Genomic DNA, 19957 nt, shown 5'->3' on the forward strand with positions numbered 1-19957 from the left:
GGACTCTGAGCCCCGAGGAGTGGCCCAGGCCTCGGGCCACGGCCATCTTGACTCTTCTTTGGTGCTGGTGAACCACAGCTTCTGCAGCCCACGAGCTGAGCAGCCATCAGGCCGCCAGGAGCAGGAGCAGGGGTGTTAGCCTGGTCACAGCGGTCCCAGAGGCTGAGCTTCCATAGAGGTTCCACCGTGAACCTCGGATGAGGCACTTCTGCAAAGGGAGGACCCCCACTGTAGAAAGGGAAAGGAGGAGGGTAGGGTGGAGCCTGGGTCTGCTCCAGTCCTGGGACTGGGACTGGGGGTCACTCCGCTTTCACTCTCCTGGGTAACCAGGAGCCTCCCTGGAGGGCCCCAGGCTACAGAAACTTCCTCCTCTCCTGCTGCAGAAAGCCATCCCCATCCCAACCCTTTGCTTGGAAGAGCCCGCCTATTGGCCCCTGTGAGCTCAGGGAGTGGAAGGTTCTGGTTATGAAGATGGCCCAGGGGCCACAGACTAACTTCCTGCCCCTGCAGACCACAGCTGTGGCTGGGCCCCTGAGCAGCCTGGAGATAGGAAGATGCAAGCCCGCCCCCCAGTGGCCGTATGTTACAACTGCATCCCCACCCTGCCTGCCCCTCTCCTCCCAGACCTGGTCCAATAGACCCGGTGAGCCCAGCAGCCAGTCACCCTGTCCTGAAGGCTTCCCTTGCCCAGGTGAAAGGGAAGGTGCAGGTTCTACACAAGCAAAAAAGCATCAGAGCAAAGCACCATACGTGCAGACTGACTTCCACCTTTTATTCTGGTGTCAGAAATGAAGACACATATTCAATGAGGTCAAAAAGCCACCCTAGCTCCCTCAGCCTGAGAATACCAGGCCTGGACAAGTCAGGGCCACCTGATGCCACGTTTCCACCTCAGTAAAAGTGACACTGGGCTCTCGGGTGGCTGTTAACTGCTACTATGCCTCAGTGACCTAAGTAGCTTTGAAGGCATGTACCCATTCCCCTGAGCAGGAGACTGAGCCGGAATCCTGGGGGAAAGGCAGGACTGTGGCTTTTCTATCAAGCTTCTCCAGTAAGATAGAATCTGTCTATACTGATGGCTGGGAGCCAGCGGGCAGAATCATCAACTCACGGGGTCAGGGGCATGTTTAACTCATTTTTGGATCTCCTAGTACTGGCCTATATTGAGTGTCCAATGGTATCTGTGAAATGGACAGAAATGAAGGAATGGATAGAAATGATTCTTAGGGCCCCTCAACTTTGGAAAACTGTTACTATGGTCCCATCATACACAGGAATGCCACACACACACACACACACACACACACACACACACACACACACACGGCTGTGGCCCCCACCCTGCAGGTGGCCCTGATGCCCGTCCCCTTCCGCACACACTCATGCACACTTCCTTCGTGATGGCCTGTACTTATTGCACACCCACCGGGTGCCCCAGGCCCTGACAGAGACCCTGTGTGGCCCCACCTTATGGAGCCCCAGGCCCAGGGCTGGTGACAAGCCTCGCCAGGAGGGAGGAGTGTGGCCCAGCAGGAAGGCGGGAGTGCAGCCTACTCACGCTTGGCTGGACAGAGACAATGGAGGCTGCCCCTCCAGCCAGCTCCTTCCCACAGCCTGAGCCCAAGTCCCCAAGTCTCCCGGAACCTCCCCTAGAGAACAGCCCCAGCTGGGAGGCAGCCAGGGCCAGCAAGGGGATTTCCCAGGGGAGGGTAGCAAGGCCCCAGGGCACTGGCTGGGCGCCGAAGAGGGGTCCTGGCAGCCACCAGGAATGCAGCTTTTAGGGGTGCATAGGATCAGGTGCAGGGAGGAACCTCCAAGATGGCCAAGGACCCCAGACTCCAGCCTCCCTCCCCCACCCCTCCTCAGCTGAGCCTCAAGGGGACTGTCACCACTCCCCCTCTACTGAACCTGAAGAACCCTCTTCCCTGCGCTGGGGAAACAAAGGTCCCTTGTCCCTAGCACTCCAGGGCTCTTGGCAGAACTCTGAGGCCCTGCCCCACTCAGGTCATCAGAGGCTCCACTGGTCATCAAGTGGACAGGAAGCTCTCCTGTGTCCCCGTGTATGGGTGATCATAATGGGAAGAGGAGCCACAGGAGACAGAGGCCTCGCAGCCTCCCTGGGTGCCTGACACCTGTCCAGGTCCCTGCCAGAAGGGTGTCCCTGGGCGGGCAGGGCCTGAGTAACCTGAGTCGTGAGCTGTGAGCTGAAGTCTCCCAGAAGTCCTTGCTCTCTTCTTCTGGGGCCTCCCCTAGCAGGTCCCTGTCCTCAGGGCTGTGGCTCTCTGGCTGGATGGCCCCAAGCTCACTCCCAGAAACCAGGCCCATGTGCCCAGGATACAAGGCGTCCTGGATTCTGGGGATGGAGGTGGGATAGGTGCCTGGGATTGAAGCCCAGGCCCCCCCTGACCTTCCTCTTCCCTGGGAGTGGTCAGGAGCAGCCACAGCCGAGGGCCTGTGGGGTCGTGAGCAGGCAGGCAGCGTCAAGGAAGGACCGCAGGGAAGAGAGCTTGGTCCTCCAGCAGAGGGTGGGGCAGGCCCATCCCTCACCAAGAACCCAGAGAAATAAAGGTCCTCCGTGGATTCATTTCAGGTCCACCTGGATCAGAGCCGGTGTCAGAAGTGGCACCAACTTCATAGCTGATTGCGGGTCCGCTTGGGGATGATCTTCCGGTAGGTTCTGCGCTCTGAGATGTTGCGCTTCACCTTGGCTGTGGTGGGGGCCTCATCCTGGTGCAGAGACGGGCTGGAGTGGGATTTCTTCAGGCTGGGCTTTGGCTCCCGCAGGCCTGCAGCTTCCCTCCCCAGCCGCTCTTCCCACAGGGCCAGGTCCCCGGAGGGACAGCGCAGCCGTGCCACCAGCAGCTGCACGTATGTCTCGTAGCGGGTTTTCTGCAACACACAGGCACTGTGTCTTAGGCTGGGGGAGGCTGGATTCATAAGGGGCAACTCATGCTTGGGTGCACGAAGTAATGGTGACAGAGACCTCTGCAGAAAGAAGACAGCACCAACCGCCTCTGACCTCAGCCAGTCCTGTTACAACCACCGGGTCGTAGGGCTGCGACTGCCGTCCCCAGACCATGTTGAGCTCCGTGTCCCACTGTGCCCAGGGTCTGTTAGCATACACGCACCCTCACATCTGGATGGAGCCCTCATAGCATCTGAACAGTGTTGTAGCAGCTGGCATCTGCGAGCTTGATGCCATCTAACCTGCCCTCGTCTGCTTCACAGGCAGTAACCAGCACCCTTGGGCTCCCATTCCCGGCTTGCAAGGCCCTTCCCTTCCCTCCATCCCACGGGCTCCTCAGCCGTGCCCTGGGAGGTTGGACGGTGTCTCTGGTTTAGAAAAGGAGGACCTAAGGCCAAATGAGGGCTGACGGTCCCAGCAGGGCAGTGGTGGGAGAGGCTGGGTCCTTTCAGCCACACCCTGAGGCCTCTGGGAAATGGGGAGCTCACAGCCAGGGGGGTGACATAAGTCAAAGGGCTGACAGGGACCTTGAAAGCAGACCAGGGAGGGAGCAGGCTGCATGGGTTCCTGCCGGGCCCAGGCAGGACTTCCTTATCGCTCACACTGCGCCTGGCTTTCCCTGGCTGCCCACAACCTCAGCAGGACCGCCAGGACCTTGGACGAGGACACTCAGCATCAGGATCCCAGAACGTGCACTGATGTGAGGCCAAAGAAGAACTGGGGTGTGTGGGGGGTCAGACTGGGTGCAAATACATCTTGGAATCCGTCACAGGGCTGAGGAAGGCCTTGCCTGAGCTAGGACCATACGGGAGTGACTGGAGCGACAGGTGACCTTACTAGTTGCGCAGACTGTTAGCTCCCTATGCCTCCGTCTCCTGGTCTATAAAACGAGGATGCGAGTACCCAGCCCAGAGGCGTTAGATAATCACAAGAAGTAATTCGTGAGAGAAATACAAGTCCACATACACTACCTGTTATTATTAGGTAGGTACTGGGGGAATAATTCTGCTATAATAAAATTTGTCTTTCAACTTGGAAAAAAGCCAAATAAGCCCAGGAAGGAAAAAAGAAGGAAAAAAAAATATATATATATATAAAGAGACCTCCATCAGTTTTCAGACAGCATTGCTATGCACCTCCAGGATGAGAGGTGAAGGGGCTGAGTGCACACAGATATGCATTGTACATTCGTTCACATCTGTGTGCGCATCAGCACACCGGGGCCTCCAAGCTGCTGGAGCGACGGCTGCAGGGACAGAGGCAGCCAGGAGGGGGCGGCAGAGCCTCACCTCGTACTCCAGGTACTCCTTCCGCAGGCGGTACTCTTCCAGCTCCCGGCTCCGGCCCCGCCGCTCAGGTAAGTTCCTCTGCAGATCTAGCAGGTCGTCAGAAGCCGCGTCCAGGCAGTTCTCGTGGGATCTATGCTGTTCCTCCTAGGAGGGAAGGCGGTGTGGAAGTCACACGTGGTAGTGGGCTGTCACCACCCGAGGCACAGGTGTGCAGCCCCACCCGCCCTCTGCACCCCAGCGGGTAGGGAGCCTACCAGGGAGCTCTGAGCAGGGCCCACAGGCAGGATGGGTCTCACGAATCGGCGCTGGGAGCCCACTGCAGCGGGGAAGGGCGGCGCTGAGTGGGTGGCCGCAGCCAGGTTGATGCGCGCGATCCAGGAGGTCATCTCCTTGGCAGTGCTGCAGGAGAGAAGCTCGCGGTCCCAGGGTCCGCCTTGTCACCTGCTCCCCATCCCACACCTTCCGTGATCTACACAGCCTTCCATCCACTCAGGACTACCTACCCAAACCAGCAGCCCTTCCCTACTGGGCAGCTGCCCTCTGCCTGAGGTTTTTAATTATCAAAGAGGAAACTCCAGAGCTGCCTGGAGCTGCCTGTAATCCCAGACGCTTGGGAGGCTGAAGCAGGAGGACTAATCCTTGGAGGCCAGCCACAGCAACTTAGTGATGCTGTCTCAAAATAAGTTACAAGGGAGTTACAAGCACTGGAATGGTGCTTGCCTAGCATGCCCAAACCCTGGGTTCAATCCCCAGAAAGGCCGGAGGATCCAACAGATGTTATTTTAAATGTCAAAAATTGAGTGACCCCCTGGAATCCTATACCCAACACTGGGAGGCTTGACCCGGAATTAGAAGGAAACCGTGGATGCCTCCAGGAAGCTGGCCACGCCTGGCTTCATCTCTGCATCCCCAGGACCTCTAAAGTTTCCTGGCCAGGAGGGTTGGGCCAGCAGGCATCAGAGGGGTCAGGCGGACAGGAGAGAGGAGAATTAGGGGCCCCAAGGCCTGGCCACTTTCCTCCCACCCTAGGGACTCACGGTGCCTGGAAGAGGAAGAGGCGCCAGTCGGCCGTCCGCAGCTGGAAGACGTGGGGCCTCTTGGTGTAATGGGTGGCGGGCGAGGCCAGTGAGTGGTGCACCCCCACGGGCTCGTCCACCATGTGCCCCACCAAGCTGTCTCCTTCCAGGCAGTGGTCCTCTCCCTGCCAGCAGGCACAGGACTCAGAGAAGGGTTTAGTCTCAGCTGCCCCCTCCAACAGCTGACCACCCCGTATACCCCCACCCCATCTTCCCATCAGGGTGCCGACTCCTTCCTACCTTCAGGAAGTAGAGGACCATTCCCCGCAGCAGAGTGTGGAACATCTTCCAGCCTCGCTTGCCCCACGGCGCTGTCCCAGACCAGACACAAAGGCAAGTGGCACACCCGCACCCAGACACAGTGTGGGCAGGTCACTCTGCCCTCACCCTGCGTCCCTCCCCACCGGGATGCACATAAGCGCACAGAGAGCCATCACCAGGAAACTCCAGGGCACCTCCTGGGTCTCCAGCCCAGTCCTGCTCCACACAGCACCAGAGAACTATTTGCATACAAATGTGGGTATTTCTTTAGACCCTCTCTCGCCCCCACATCCCCCGAACCCCAGGCACAAACACAGCTGTGCCCAAACAGTTCCACTCAGACACCTTCCTGCAAGACACCCAACCTCCCGGGTCCTGCGTGACGAGGAGCCACCTCCCTGGGGCCCTGCTCAGGCTGCTTCTGAATGTCACACCCACTCCATCTGTGATTCCCAGAGGAGTCTATGGCGATGGCCAGGCTGCTGCCTTGGGCTGCTTGGGGCATGAGCCTTGCCCCTGTGCGTCCCCCAGGGAGAGTGACTCTGCCTGCTCTGTCTTCTGTGGGTGCATCCCCTGACCAACTGCAGAACTCCAGCTCCTCTTGCCCCCCAAGTTCCACTCAGGTCCCCCAGTCACCTGCCCATTCCCCACATGTAGTCCCTTTGTTCCTCCCTCTCCAAGCTCAGTCCAGCCCTCCCACCTTCACCCCGCTCGCTGACCATCTTGCCTGATCTCTCCCTTACCGCGGGGCCAGGGCCCAGGAATAATTAGACGCCCCCTTTCCCCTTCCCCAGCACCCAGGTCATGGTCATGTTCAGGAGGAAGCAGCACTCGCTGCCTGTCCTCAGCAGGGCATCTTGCACACCGCACACACAGAGTGGCCCCTGGGCAGCGCTTCCCCTCCAGCCCTGCTCATGGGCAGGAGAACACTCACTCTTCTTGCCATCCGCATCCTGATGCATCTTCCGGGCCAGGATGCCCTGCTTGTAGGTGGGCGCCAGGGGATCCTGAGCCAGCTGGAGGAAGGGGCTGCCCGTCTTGCCAGGCGGGGATGGCAGGGCCTTCTCAGGTCTGGCTGTGTCTTCCTCATCCCTGGGTGTCAGAGAACCAGGCTGGGAGTGCTGAGTGGGCAAAGACCACCAGGAAGTTCCCACTGCCCCCCCGGGGCCTCAGCACACTCTCTTTGGTTGGGGAGGTACATGGGATCCTCGTTCAGAGCCAACCGTCAATTCCTGGGAATAGCCCCGTGGCCAGCCCTGACTACCTTGGGCTTCTCTGAGATCGGCTGGCCAGCACTCTGCCTTTGGCTCCATCCCACACAGAGGGAGCATCCTCCCAAGACTCGGGTGACAGAAGAAGGACAGGCCCAAAGGCAGGATCAAGGGCCAAGGAGGGAAGTGGAAGGGGACTCTCACTTACACAGCCCACTCGAGCTTCTCACTTCGGATAGACCAGTAGAGAGCCTGGAACAGAAGCACACGGTGGGCAGAGGGACTTCAGGGCTAGGCTACCTAAACTCACCCCTCAGGCACACCGCTAGGGGCTGCCTGTCCTGGCACCCCCATCACAGCTATCCTTCTCCTTTGACTGGGCAAGCACCTATCCACCTGTCCATCTATCCATCCACCCACCCACCTGTCCATCCATCCATCCATCCACCTGTCCATTTGTCCATGCAACAAATTATTCCTGGAGCATTTCCCAGGTGCCAGGCCCTAGGATGTATACTGGAGACACAGAGATGAGCAAGGCAGCAAGTCCCTGCTCTGCTCAAACTTGGAAAGGCCTGAACTAGTTTTCTTGAAGGGGACCTGCATCGTGTACCAGCCAGCATGGACGGATCAGACAGAGAGGGAATCAGACTAAGCAATCCCCACAATAAAGGTCTGGTCACGGAAGGAACTCGTGAATGATGTGCTAGAATTCTGAAACAACATAGTGAGTAGTCCTGACAGAGGTGCATCTCGCTAGCTTGGTGCCCTCCAAACGCCTGGCAAGGTGTGCAGCATACAGTAAGCACTCAATAAATGTTCACTAGATGAAAGAACCAGAGATCTGCTTGGGAAGCAGGTGCTGCACCTGGCGAAGGTGATCTCATCTTGAGGAGGACACTGTGAGGTGGGGATCTTGAGTGGCCCAGGGGTATGTTGTCCCACTCCCAAACCTGAGTTTGAGACATTTGCTACATGAAACTTTGCTTATCATCTACTTAGAGTGCTTCTCAGACTTCAAAGGGACAAAAATCACCTAGACGGACACTCAGTGGAGCATCTGCAGGGCTCCAGCCCCAGAGCGTGGCTCAGTAGGTCCAGGGCTGAGATCTGCACAGTTAACCAATTCCCAGATGTCCCTGATGCTGCCACCAAGCCAAAATACATCCTCCTGGCATTTCAGCAGAGCCAGGCTGAGCTCTCTACGTCCCCCTGGGGGCAAGGGACCAAGGACCAGGCTCCACGGAGAGCCTGGAGGGGGAGACTGAAGGGGAGAGCCTGGAGGGGGGCCTGGAGGGGGGCGCCCGGCCACACCTTCAGCAGCTCCTTGGGGAAGTTGCCGCCATCCTGCAGGCCGTGCAGGTTGGTGACGAAGTCCTGGCAGCTCATGCTCTTCCCAATGTTCTGTGGCGTGGAGAGAAGAGGGACAGCTTGAGCACCCCACCCGGACTGAACACACCCCCGTCGGTCCCGGGGGTGGGGGGGGATCCTCCAGCGCCTCAGGCCCCTGTGCCCCGGGCCCTCAGCTCCCCGCCTCTCACCTGCCCATGCAGGTCCGTGTTCAGGAGCATGATGGCACAGGTCAAGGTGTGCACAGAGTCTGCCCCAGGAAGAGAGAAGGGGAAGCCACGGAAATTCTGACTGCCATGTCCTCTGCCCACAGGGTGGGATGCACCCTCGCCCCGCACCCCCGCCCCGCTGGCAGCCCCCACACACCCCCAGCAGCCCCCACCCATAGAATGCCCCAGCAGATACAGGGACACTGCCCCCTGCCCTGTCCCACCCGCAGCCGCCCACCCTACCTACTGAGGGGAAGGCCCCAGGGTTGCAGTGGTGGAAGCGCCGGGAGAACTGGTAGAGGACCCGCTCCCGCTCCTGGGTTTCCCCGCTGAGCACCAGGGCCTGGAGGAAGCCCCTGCAGGAGGCCGTGGTCAAGGAGAGGCAAGTGGGGGGCCACATTCCCAGGGCAGGGAGCCAACCCCATCCCGCGTCCCACGACTGCCCCCTCCACAGCCTCCCCAGGGAGGGCCCGCAGGTGGTACCGGAGGGCTCGGTCCAGGCTCTGGCCTCCAAACTGGAAGAAGGACAGGTACTCCTCAGCCACCGCCCTGCTGAAGTCATCGCTGCAGAGGGACAGCTGCCTGAGAGCTGGACTGGGGCAGGCTAGGCCTGGCCACGGCATGGGCCAGACACGGACCCCAGATCCCAAGATGGCAAGGGACGGTCAGGGTCTGGCCTACCCTTGGCACCCAGCCAGTGTTGTGTGGGGGGGCCTGTGGGTTCTGGGGTGGGCCAGGGGGCTGGGCCGGGGCTCTAAGAAACACGGAGGGTGTGCAGCAGAGATGGTCCAGCGAGGACCAGAGAAAGCAGCCGGGGGCCAGAGAACTGGGGAAAGGCCGAGGGCGGGGTGCGGAGGAGGGCGGAACCCTGGGAGGAGAGGCAGTAGTGGGCTTGGGCGTGGTGAGGAGGGGTCACAGGACCGGGAAGGAGGGGGACAGCCCATGCAGGGAGCCCGTGGGCAGCTGCCCTCTGTCCTGCCTCCCCTCCGGCCTCGCCCAGGCCCAATGCCCTTACTTCTTCTGCAGGTGGACGGCCACTTCAGACTTCCGGAAGCCCTCCAGGTGATAGAGGCGTGAGGCCAAGTTCCACGCCGTCTTGTCAGTGGTCCGGAGGCCATTAGCCAGTTTGTCCCCAGCCAGTGTTTTCCGGCCTTCCTGTGGGGACTGTGCTTGGGGCGCAGAGCTCTCCGCATGCCTGGAAGAGTCCATCAGTGTCCTCAGACTCACACCTGGATGGCCTGCAGGCATTCTGGGCAGGGGTCCATGCAGGCCAGCCATGGAAGGGGGTGCCCAGAGCTCGGGGTTGGAGCTGGGCCCAGACCCTCACCCAGGAGAGCTGGGAGCCCCACACTTCCTCCCCCGGAGGATCGAAGCTTTCTCACCTGGAGCTCAGGCGCAGCCCTTCCAGGCCCCCAAGGTGTTCTGTCAACCAAGGTGAGTGGAGCGTTTCTCTCCCCCGAGCCCAGCCCTGTCCCCCACTCCCACGCCCAGCCAAGAAAGGCGAAGGCCGGGCTTAGAACAGGGAGCTAGACTGGCTTTGGATGGTGACAGGGGAGTCAAAGAGGGGGTTCCAGCCTGCCCTCCTGTGCCTGGCACTGCTCACCACCAGGAGCCTGGCGGGTGAGCTAAGCCGAGTGGCGCTTCACCCCAGGGTCAGGAGCACGGAGCTCCACACCGAGGCTCTGAGACGTCACTCAGCCCCATCTCTACCTGACTCTGCTGTGCTCCCTGCAAAGGTACCACCAGGTGTGGGCGTCCTAGTCATTCACATATTCATGAGCAAGCCAGCACAGTGACAAAGTCGCACAGAACGCCGCAAATGTCATCAAATATCATGGCAAGGTGAAAACGGTCGCCCGCAACCCGAGAGCTGATCACACCCCTCCGAGGGCCCTCTCCACCTCTCATGAACAGGTCCACTCTTGGCTGATAACTGCTCTGCTTCCTAAGTCTCCTAAACATCCCAAAATGCAGGATCAACAGAACAGACACTGAAGAGCAAAAGGCAGATCTTGCCAAAACCTGTAGGATTTCAGGAAGTCCGTCCAAAGTGACCCTGGAAGACTCCAGGAATCCCATGGAAAACCACTGACAGATGGGGACTGCCAGAGTTAGTCCCCCAGAAAACTGAAGAGGAGGAAATAGAAATAATGACACAATTGGCCAAGTAAAGAGAACTACATGGATAATAAGCTATAAAGAGCCAGGTGCCGTGCACATGCCTGTGATCGCTCAGGAGGCTAAGGCAGGAGGATCACAAATTTGAGCCCTTGAGCAACTTGGCAAGACTCTGTCTCAAAAGAAGAAATAAAACGTGAGGATGTGGCTCAGTGGCTAAGCACCCCTGAGTTCCATCTCTGGTACCAAAAAAAGAAAAAAAGATCTTTAGGATCTCACTATGAAAGGTGGCATAAATGAAAGAGGCCACCAAGGCTGTGTCAAGAAAATTGAACTTCCTACAGTGTGTTAAATGTAAGACTAAATAAGCTTACTTATATGTTTAGCTAGGAGAAAGCCCAATTAACCCTTTTCACCATTTATTTACTATGAAACTAGAGTTGTCACTTCAGGCGGAGTTACTTTTGCTTTGGGTTGGATTAACTAGTCTTTGGTATCTGCAGCCTCCCTTTTTGGAGGCTGAGATTTCTCTGGTTACTTGGCCTCTGAACAGCCCCACGGCAGGAAAGTTTCCAGAAGCATAAGGAAAGTGGTTCTGTGGTTTCTGGCACTGATTAACATTTGTCATCGTCACCCAAACACCCGAGATGGGAATAGGGCTGGCCTGTCGCAAGCCACCCATGGGCTGTGTGGGAGCTATGTGCCTTTGAGCGTTGGAGGGGACTGGTCTGGCGTTACAAGCTTTTGGGGCTGTGTGACATTTGTGTCATTTCCTCTGGCTCTGCCTGTGGTCCCACACAGCACCTGCGATGGGCGTGACTTGCGGAGACGTCAATCAATCTGCTGACCACAGACATCACCAGGCGAGACTCCACCCTTCGAAACCCAACCCCTGGCCTTATTTGGGTGGAACTTTCTATTGAATGTCTTTTCCCCAATAAATAGAGGGGTTTGGGGTGCACTCTCTCTCTCTCTCTTGCCTTCCCTGATCCCCTCAGCATGGAGCTGAGGTCTCAGAGCCATCCCTAACCCCCCAAAAAGGTATTTCTGTGGTTGTGTGGTTTTCTTAGTTGTCAGCCTGGCCAGCTGGTGACACCAACCCCCCATACCTGCACCATCTGGTCCAATATGCCCCTGTTAGCCCACCAGAGACAAAGCCCCCGCTCCCCTGCCGAGTTCCAGGGGCCAGGAGTCTTGACGCAGCATGGGGGCTGGTAGACAACGAGGTCCGAGTCCCAGGTGGCCTGCTCCCACCTCTGGCCACAGTCCTGAGGTGACACCTACCTGCCACGGGCCCCAAGAGCCAGTCGCTCAGTCCCCACCAGAGTCCCCCTCCGAGATCAAAGCCAGCACCCTGGGCCTAGGCTGTCAGGTGACTTTCTCCCAAGCACTTCCTCAAGGCCAGGGCCATCTCTCATCCCCACGTCACTGGACTGCTCTCCCCCAAGGCGGCCAGGGCCCGGTCAGCTCCCCACAATGCCTCCCTGCCTTCTTCGTCACCTGGGGTCCAGCTGTGGACACTCCCCAGGGCCAGGCCTCTCCACCCTTCCACCTCCACCTGGGACCATCCTCCCATTTGTTTCTTGAGCTTCTAGACCCTCTGGTCCCTCTCAGCTCTCTCTGGAGGCCGTCCAGAGAGCCCAGCTGTGAGGCTGTCAGAAGGACTCAGGGCCCGACAGCTTTACCCTCCGTCCAGAGGAGGGCTGGGGGCTTGTGGATTCCTTCTCTTTTCTTTCTTTCATTCTTTTTCCTGGTGCTGGGGTTGAGCCACGCTTTCTCACATGCGCCGAGGCAAGAGCTCTGACGACTGAGCTACTTACCTACTTTGAGACTCGCTGAATTGCCTCGGCTGGCCTTGAACTTGCGCTCTGCCCGCCTCCGCCCCCCCACGGCAGCTGGGATCACGTGGCCAGCTCCACGCTGGGTACCCTGAAGGCCACCGTCACCAGGAGCCAGGGCGCCAGTCAGACTCACCCCTGGGCAGATGTGGAGTCCTCGCCGGGCTCAGCGCCTGCAGTCGCGGGGCTCCTGGCCGGGCCCCGGCTCTGTGCCTCCTGGCCTGGCTGTGGAGCTGTCCCCGTGGCCTCTGTCTTCAGGGAGCTCGGCTCTGCCCCATGCGACTCCAGAAGAGAAGGCCGTGGAGCGTCTGGTGAGCACTTGGGGAAAGTGCCAGGGCTGTGGCGCTGGGGCGGGGGGCTGCTCTCCGGGGAGCTGGTGGGCTCAGACTCTGGGCTCCCCCGGGGCCCAGGGGCCAGGATGCAGGGGGCAGGCTCCTGGGGATGCCCAGCCGCCCCTCCACCTGGGGGAGAGTGTGGAATGAGCATGCGGACCCCAAGAAGCACCACCACTCCCACCACCGCGCCCCTGTGCGGGGTCTCACCTCTGTCCTGGGAGATAAGAGGCTCCTGGGGCCAGGAAGGATCCTCTTCTGTCTGGCAGGCCTCAGGGGTGGGTGGCTCCTGTGGAGATTTACAGAATCCCATCAGCCCGGGAACAAGCGAGTGGGAAGGGGAGAGAAGAACACGGGGCACCCGGAATCCCCTCCCTCCTCGCCAGCCCCCACCGGGAAGACACAGGCACCAGTCTGGGTCCTCAGTTCTGAGGAGAATCCCGGGTGGGAGAAGACCCACATCCTAGGAGAGGAGAAATCAGCAGGTTCTCGTTCCTCCTTCACAGATGGAGAAGGTGAGGCCCAGAGAGGGGAATTGACTTGCCGAAGGCTGCACAGGATGTGTGGCAGGGCTGAGGTCAGCTCCATGGTGTGCAGTCTCCCAGGCCAGTGCCCTATCTTCAGACGGTACCGCAGGTGTGGCCAGAGGGGGCTGGTCCTCCAGAGAAGTCTAAGAGGAGGAGGGCGCAGAGAAGAGTTTTGACCAGAAGGAAATGATTCCCAGGATCTTTGCGTATCCCACAAGTCTCCGCACCTCACCAGACGCCTGCTCAGGCAGTACCTGCCCTAGAGGGGCGCGGGTCCAGGGAGGGTGCTGGCCCCGGGCACAGGCCTGGACGGCAGGCTCAGCCAGCGGGAAGGCAAGCCCCAGCTCCTCCCAGGCTTCCCTCTGAGGTCCTGAGACAGTGCCCCTCACAGGACGCAGCCCAGCCACCCCCTGGGCCCCGCCGGCCCGGCTCCTCGCACTCCATGTTCTCTGCAGAGATGAGAGGCCACAGCCTCCGCCAACCTGAGCCTCCTATCTCTGAAGGGAGGCCTCCCTGGGAAAACTGTTCCCTACTGTCTCATGCCCAGGGCTGGGTGACATCACAGGCCCCCTGCCATGGTCATCTGAGCCCGATCTATTGACCGTGGATGGGGGGACAGTGGAAGATGGGGAGCTACAAGTAGCAGAACCCCGGAATTCCTGGAGACACTTTCTGTTGGGGCAGAGGCCGTCCCTGCTGGCATTTGGGACAGTCTCAGAGGAGGGAGGGGAAGACTGGGAACCCGCCCGGGACACCCCGCCACGGAGGAGCTGCCTGTTCTTCACCTGTCTCTAGACACAGCCCCTCGGAGACGGGGACTTCTGTGGACCTCACGACCATGGCATGGGTGGTGACGACCTTCCCAGGGTTCTGAAGGCCACCCTGGTCCTGCTGGTCAGCAGGGAACCTCAGACCACCAGCGGGCCCTGCACTGAAGAGTGTGCTGGGCCTGGTGGCCCCAGGAAGGCCCTCCTCTGCGCGTCCCCAGGGCAGCCCTGGGAGTGAACTCACCTCGCCCTCCTGCGTGACAGGGGCTGTGGGAGCCCCGTGGGTGGCCCAGCAGGAGGTGTGTAGCTTGTAGGAGGGCACAGGGAATGGAGGGGTGGCACACCCGCTGGACTCCGCGGTGCTGTCCCTCAGGTCTGGCTCACTGCCCAGCTCCCGGGGCCCTGGGCCTCCCAGGAGCAGAGGCTCCAGAGCCTGTGGGCAGGGGTCGGAGAAGCCCCAGGAGAAGCATTCCCCAGAGGCGCTGGCGTCCGAGCAGGGGCTCTCCAGGAAAAGGGGGTTGTCGAAGAACAGGCTCTCCTCCTCGGCACCCCACTCTGGGGAGGAGTCTGCTGCTCCCTCCAGGGCCCAGGCCTGGCTCTCCCCCTCAGGCCCACTACTGTCCTCCCCGGAGTCCTCCTCCACTGCTGGGCTGGGCCGCAGGTCCCTGTCGCCAGGGAGGCCCGGGGAGGACGAGGGCACGCAGCACCTCAGCTCAGCCCTGAGTCCTTCCGTCTTCTCCAGCTCCTCTTCCAGGTCCAGGACGCACATCTGGGCCTGCAGGATGCCGGCCCAGAACACCACCTGTGCGGAGGAGCTATGGCTCGGTCGGGGGCTCCCCGTGGGACAGCTGCCCCCTGGCGTTCCTGGGGAGGAGCAGTGTCCCATGTGTGCAGGCTCCACACCAGAGACCCTGGCAGGAGTGCCAGGCCTGCTGGTCTCGGGAGAGTCCAAGGCCCAGGAGTGTCCCCCACCAGGCTCAGGAAGGCCTGGCTGGCCATGGGTCTCCCTCTGGCACACTCCTGGGTGGGGCTGCAGGTTGTCTCCCAAATAGAGGTTGAGCAGTTCCACAGGCTGCGGGTGGTCGGAGAGTCTCCTGTCGCCCATCATGCACAGAGCTCAAGCCGCACAGGAGCCTCTGGAGTGTCCACGTTCACCATCCCACGGGGTATGACAGGGGATGTGTCCACCACGGGGGCCACCGGGAGTCCAGCTCTGCCCTAGAAATGCCCAAAGGAGCGCAGGTTAGAGAAGCACCGTGTCCTGGGGGTGAGCACACGTCTGCAGCGTGAGGGGTCTGGAGGGCCTGCCGTGTCCAGGCGGCTGGGAAGCAACCCTGCCCGCGCCGTCCGGTCCGCAATCTAAAGCCCACACCAGGCAGCACCTGCCCCAAACACACCCATCTGCCGGTTGAAGGAACACCATGTGGGTTAGCCAAGGACAAGCTGGCTGGGAGCATGGTGGAGCAGTGGCCAGTGAGAGGTAAATGCACAAAAAATATGCAGGAGACAGATGCAGAGGCCGGGAGGGGAGCGGCCTGGCGAGGGAACAGGCACCACTCAGGAGACAAAGGCCCCAGCCCGCCTGACCCTGACCGGGCCGGGCCCTGTCCTTGGGGCTGCACCATTCCCAGGGCTACTCCCCAGGCTGGGCTTCTGGCCCTGGCAGCCCGTAAGCAGCTGTGTGGAGGCGCAGCAGCAGCCAGGAGCTCCAGCCCTCTGCCCCACAGAGAGGCCACCTGCAGCTCAGGGAGGGCAGGCTTGCCTTCTGGGAGCGGGCATGGCCACATCTGCCAGGAGCTGTCCACTCACTCGGGCTGCCCTGCACATCGTCCACAGGACAGGTCTGGGTGGGCCCTCATGCAGCACAGACCCTCCCAGGTGTGCCTGAGGACATGTGTCCACGGGTGCTCCACCCTCAGGAGTGACTCAGGTACCCAGGAGCGGCAGCCCCTTCCACCCATCCAAGCCCATCCCCAGCCTCCACTCGCCAACCCAGACCGGGAAGGCCAGCGGGCACCTGCTGTGCCCTGTTTCACGGGGAGGGAGAAAGCCCGAGGCTGGCTCAATGTCCCTGCTGGGAACAGAGGCCAGGCCTGTCCCCAGACCACCCACCCTCCAGTCCACAGCTCCCTCCTCCCACCCCGCTGCAGGAGCCCCCCTCTGACATGGAGGGGGTGCTGCCAGATGGCCGCCCCAGCCCAGCCTCCTGCAGCACCATGGCCTGTCCCTGTGCAGGGCTCCAGACCTCATCCAAGACCCCACCCAGGCAGGCTACAAGAAGGTAGGGCCAGACCTCGTGTGCAGGCCCAGAAAACCATGGGGACAACTTCTCCCTGCCTGGTGGTAGACAGCCAGGGCCTGGCCTCTCAATCCCCCTCTGCTACTTAGAACTGAGTGACAGCCGGGGAAGCGCCCCAGCCCTGTGGGGCCCAACTCAGAGGGGCGCTGGAGGAGCTCAGCCTTCAGCCCAGGTTCAGCCCACCACTGGACACCCAAAATGGAAACCCCACGACCCTGCAAACAAAGATCAGACAGGGCCCCCTACTGTTTAAGGCCACCAGAGCCAGGGGCCCTGTGTAGGCCATAATCTCAGGGATTAGGGAGGCTGAGGCAGGAGGATCACAAGTTTGAGGCCAGCCTCAGCAACTTAGTGAGACCCTGTCTCAAAATGAAATTTAAGAAAGGCTCAGTGTATGAGGCCCTGGTTCGATCTCCAGGGCTGGGGGAAGAAGAGTCCCCGAGAAACGAGGGAGTATTAACATGCACATCAGTTTCTTACTCATCTTTAAACTATTCTCCTAACACTTCCTCAAAGATAGAGTCCCCTCCTAGGTTTTTACCCACTTCTGTTCCAGCCCCGTGTCCCGTACTTTCCGTAGAACAGGAATCTGGGCCTGCAGAGGCTTCAGCCCCTGAGATAGGTCACCTGATGTCCTTTATCAGTTAGTGATAAGTCAGCTCCCGTCCTGTTCTCAGGCCCTGTCCCTCTCCAGGCTGGACTCCAGAGGCCCCACAATCTCACGGCTGGAAAGGCTACTCATGCAGCTGATGCTCTGAAGCGACCTGAAGGGACGTAGCCTTGCCCTCCGCCCACCCCTCGCCCCACCCAGATCTGAGTGCAATGCCTGCCCCCTCCCCCCCCAGAGCTGCCCATCCCCCATCCTCACTGCTCTGGGTAAGAGGCTGGGGCCGTCCTGGTTCATTGGAAAAGGGACAAGGGGGCCTTGGGGCCAGCTAGGATTTTGGTCTGCAGTGTCACCCAAAGTGCCCAGCATGGTGCTACCAGGGGGTGGTAGAAAGTGTAAGCAGTGGGCCTGGTGGGAGGTCTTTGGGTGGCATTGGGAGAGGTCTGGGACCCTGGTCTCTTCTCTCTTTCCATCCCCGGCATGGGGGGAGCAGGGTAGCCCCCCCACACGTGCTCCTATGGATGCCACAGCCCAAAGCAAAGGCGCCAACCAATCGTGGACTAAATGCAAGCTAAAATCAACCTTTTCTCTTCTCTTCACAAGCTGATTGACCAGGGCACCCCTGGATCACGATTCTCCCTCCTGGCCTGCTGGGGCGACAAGGACCATGTGGTAGCCAGAGGCAAAACAGCCCTGCTGTCCTCGTCAGGTTGAAAGCCCCTAGGACAGGGCAGGCCTGGAGTCCAGGGAGGGAAGGTCCTGGACCTGCGGATCCCAGCCCTAGCCCAGCCTTCTGCCAGGCCCCAGGCTGCTTCCCTCCACCCCTCCCTGCCGAGACCCCTTAATCTGTGTCCACCCGGTTCCTCCTGAACCCCTCCCTTCCCTCATCCTCATCTCCAGCCCCGACATGTTGCATCTGAACCTGTGCCAGCCTCACGTCCCCGTGGGCACCGTGGCAATTTGACATCAACTCGCCTAACAGGACAAGCTCACAAGCCCATGATGGGTCTGGGAACAGGGGCAGGGCGGGTAGAAAGGGCACCCTGGATTTTTATGAGACCAGAGGGTGCCCCACTTGGCTCTTTTTGCAAGTGTGCACTTAGGCACAGGGCTCTGTGAAGGAGAAGCTCTAGGAACGCAGAGATGGCTATGGCGGACACTGGTGAGCTACGGGTCTGCTTTCCTCAAAGAAACCCAGTGTCTCTTGCTAGAGGTTTTCAAAGGAGGAAATAAATAAAGGAGGAGCCTCAGTCACTTTTCAAAGAACAGAGAGAACAGAGGTCCCTGTGGCCTGGAGAGTCTGAGGAGCCTGGAGAGGGAAGGGGCTGGGAAACGGAGGGTAGCCCCTCCCACGGAAGGTGAGGCAGAGGCCTGTTAGAGAAAGATGGCGGGCAGCCTCTGTGGTGGGCGGGTGGGGCTTGACTGGACCAGACTCTTCTAAGTCACTTACACAACCTGATGAGGTTCCCATCCTCCCTGATTCCAGAGCTTGCCTCCCAGTGGGTTCCTCCTGCCAACCAGCTCCCCGCGGTCTCAGCCCACCCCGTGGCTGGCTCTTCTCCCCACTCTCACCCACAAAGTTCTGAGGACACGTCATTACCCTGCAGTTCAAGTGGACCTGAAAGTTACAGGTCAATTCCGACTTGAGAAGTTCAGGTGCACCCCTGGACACCTGGGGTTCCATAGCTGGGTGGGAGGTAGTTCTAGTTCCATAGAAACCACCCCAAACGGGCAGCACACACCTTCAAGGTGGGGGTGGCCAAGGGTAGCCATAACTGTATTAGGATGCCCAACATCTGGGACATACTTGTGCTAACAATTTATTCACTGTTGATGAGAAATTCCAATTAACTGGGCTTTCTGTCTTTTATCTGGCAACCCAACCCCACAGGGAAGGTATAAACACTGTCATCAAGCCCCTGCCATGTGCCAGCTCTCAGCTGATTCCTCTCTCTTCCCAACCACACCCTGGCGAGACAAGAGGTGACATCCCTTCCTTCCTAACAAAGCAGCTGAGGCTCAGAGAGGTTCTGAAGTTGCACTAGGTGACTCAGCTGTAGGCAGGGGGCAGGGGTCTGAATCCAGGTCCACAGCTCTCTTAGCCAGCACCCTCTTCCCACCCCCAAAGCAATCCCCTTGGATAATCATGATGGTCACAAAGGGAAAAGTGCTTCTTCCTTCTTTTCTTTTTATATCTGTCCCTCCTTCAGGTGGAAAGGCCTAAGGGTATGGTCACATCTGAAGGCCACTGAGGTGTCCTGCCAGTTACCTGGGTGAGGACAGAGACCAGCCTTTGCTTCCTGGAGGTGGGACGGCCCCTCTTAAGCAGAGACAAGCCAAGAACCTGCATCTTATGCATGCATCTAGAATTTTCTTTTTTGACATTCCCAGGTCCAGCGTTTAGTAAAAACCTCTTTTGAAATTTCCTGTGTCCAGTATGGAACAAAGGGAGAGGAAGGGATTCCGCAACAGAAGAATGTGGCACACGCCTGATCTCGTGGATTCTGTCACCTAATATAAAGTGGCCCTTTGCTTTTCTGCACTCTGCGATGGCTCAGGAAGTTTAAGGATACATTCTGGGATATGGAGACTGGCTCTGCAGGATCCCAGAAAGAGATCTGGAGCAGACGGGAGGGAGCCGCAAGGGCATGAGGTGGAGAAGAGGGAAGACCCCATTCAGCTGCAGTGGGTCCCAGCCCTGCTCTTGAGCTTGCAGGGGACCCTCCCGGGGATTCGCCCTGGAGTGAAAGTGTCCCACTCCCACCCCAGGCCTGTGGTACAGCTTCCTTTTGGTCTTACAGGGCGGGAGGGAGCCCTGGGGACCCTGGACTGGACTTTTTATCAATGGGTTTGCTCTTTATCCTTGGCTTGAGGGATAAGCCTAGTCCTCTAGCTGAAGAATGGGGAGGCCCAGGGCTGAGTGCAGCTCAGTGGCAGAGCGCTTGCCTAGCACCTAACATGCAAGTCCCCTCAGCACTAGGCCCTGGGGACCGTCCCCTGCACCACCAAATAAAAAGAAATGGGAAGGCCAGGCACAGACTTGGGATGCGACAGGCCTGGGAACTTGGCCCACCTCCGTCCCTTGCCCACCTCGGAGTCAAGGTAACC

At 59.6% G+C, this 19957-nt stretch overlaps 1 protein-coding gene and 1 long non-coding RNA gene across 18 annotated transcripts; one reads left to right on the forward strand and one right to left on the reverse strand.

Annotated features, from left to right (window-relative positions):
- Window positions 1–751: 751 nt before the first annotated feature.
- Window positions 752–15051, reverse strand: Psd4 (pleckstrin and Sec7 domain containing 4). The gene is made up of 16 exons (XM_013365167.4): window positions 14188–15051; window positions 13194–13319; window positions 12860–12938; window positions 12454–12778; window positions 9377–9556; window positions 8845–8925; window positions 8605–8717; window positions 8344–8402; window positions 8117–8206; window positions 7011–7054; window positions 6526–6683; window positions 5571–5641; window positions 5292–5455; window positions 4509–4653; window positions 4255–4398; window positions 752–2889 (listed from the first exon to the last, which is right to left on the reverse strand). The coding sequence occupies exons 1-16, from the start codon at window positions 15049–15051 to the stop codon at window positions 2632–2634; spliced, it is 2901 nt and encodes a 966-aa protein (XP_013220621.2). The 3' UTR covers window positions 752–2631.
- Window positions 9551–19391, forward strand: LOC144369164 (uncharacterized). Of its 17 annotated transcripts, none has more exons than XR_013428651.1 (6): window positions 12489–12628; window positions 13156–18207; window positions 18336–18480; window positions 18741–18894; window positions 19060–19122; window positions 19241–19391. It is a non-coding gene; the product is annotated as an uncharacterized LOC144369164 (long non-coding RNA). The 17 variants fall into 17 exon arrangements; XR_013428649.1 differs by having other exon boundaries at window positions 18741–18832; window positions 19060–19155; XR_013428652.1 differs by having other exon boundaries at window positions 18741–18832.
- Window positions 19392–19957: the final 566 nt, after the last annotated feature.

Source organism: Ictidomys tridecemlineatus, chromosome 12, assembly GCF_052094955.1.
Source record: "Ictidomys tridecemlineatus isolate mIctTri1 chromosome 12, mIctTri1.hap1, whole genome shotgun sequence".
Taxonomy (NCBI): Eukaryota; Metazoa; Chordata; class Mammalia; order Rodentia; family Sciuridae; genus Ictidomys; species Ictidomys tridecemlineatus.

Bases quoted from the DNA above. Each gene is read 5' to 3' on its own strand.
- Psd4 (XM_013365167.4), bottom strand. From the start codon at position 15,051: ATGATGGGCGACAGGAGACTCTCCGACCACCCGCAGCCTGTGGAACTG. The intron at 5,456-5,570 runs GTAGGAAGGAGT...GCCTGCTGGCAG, and splicing joins TGGTCCTCTACTTCCTGAAG to GGAGAGGACCACTGCCTGGA. The intron at 2,890-4,254 runs GTGAGGCTCTGC...TGTGTGTTGCAG, and splicing joins AGGAGTACCTGGAGTACGAG to AAAACCCGCTACGAGACATA.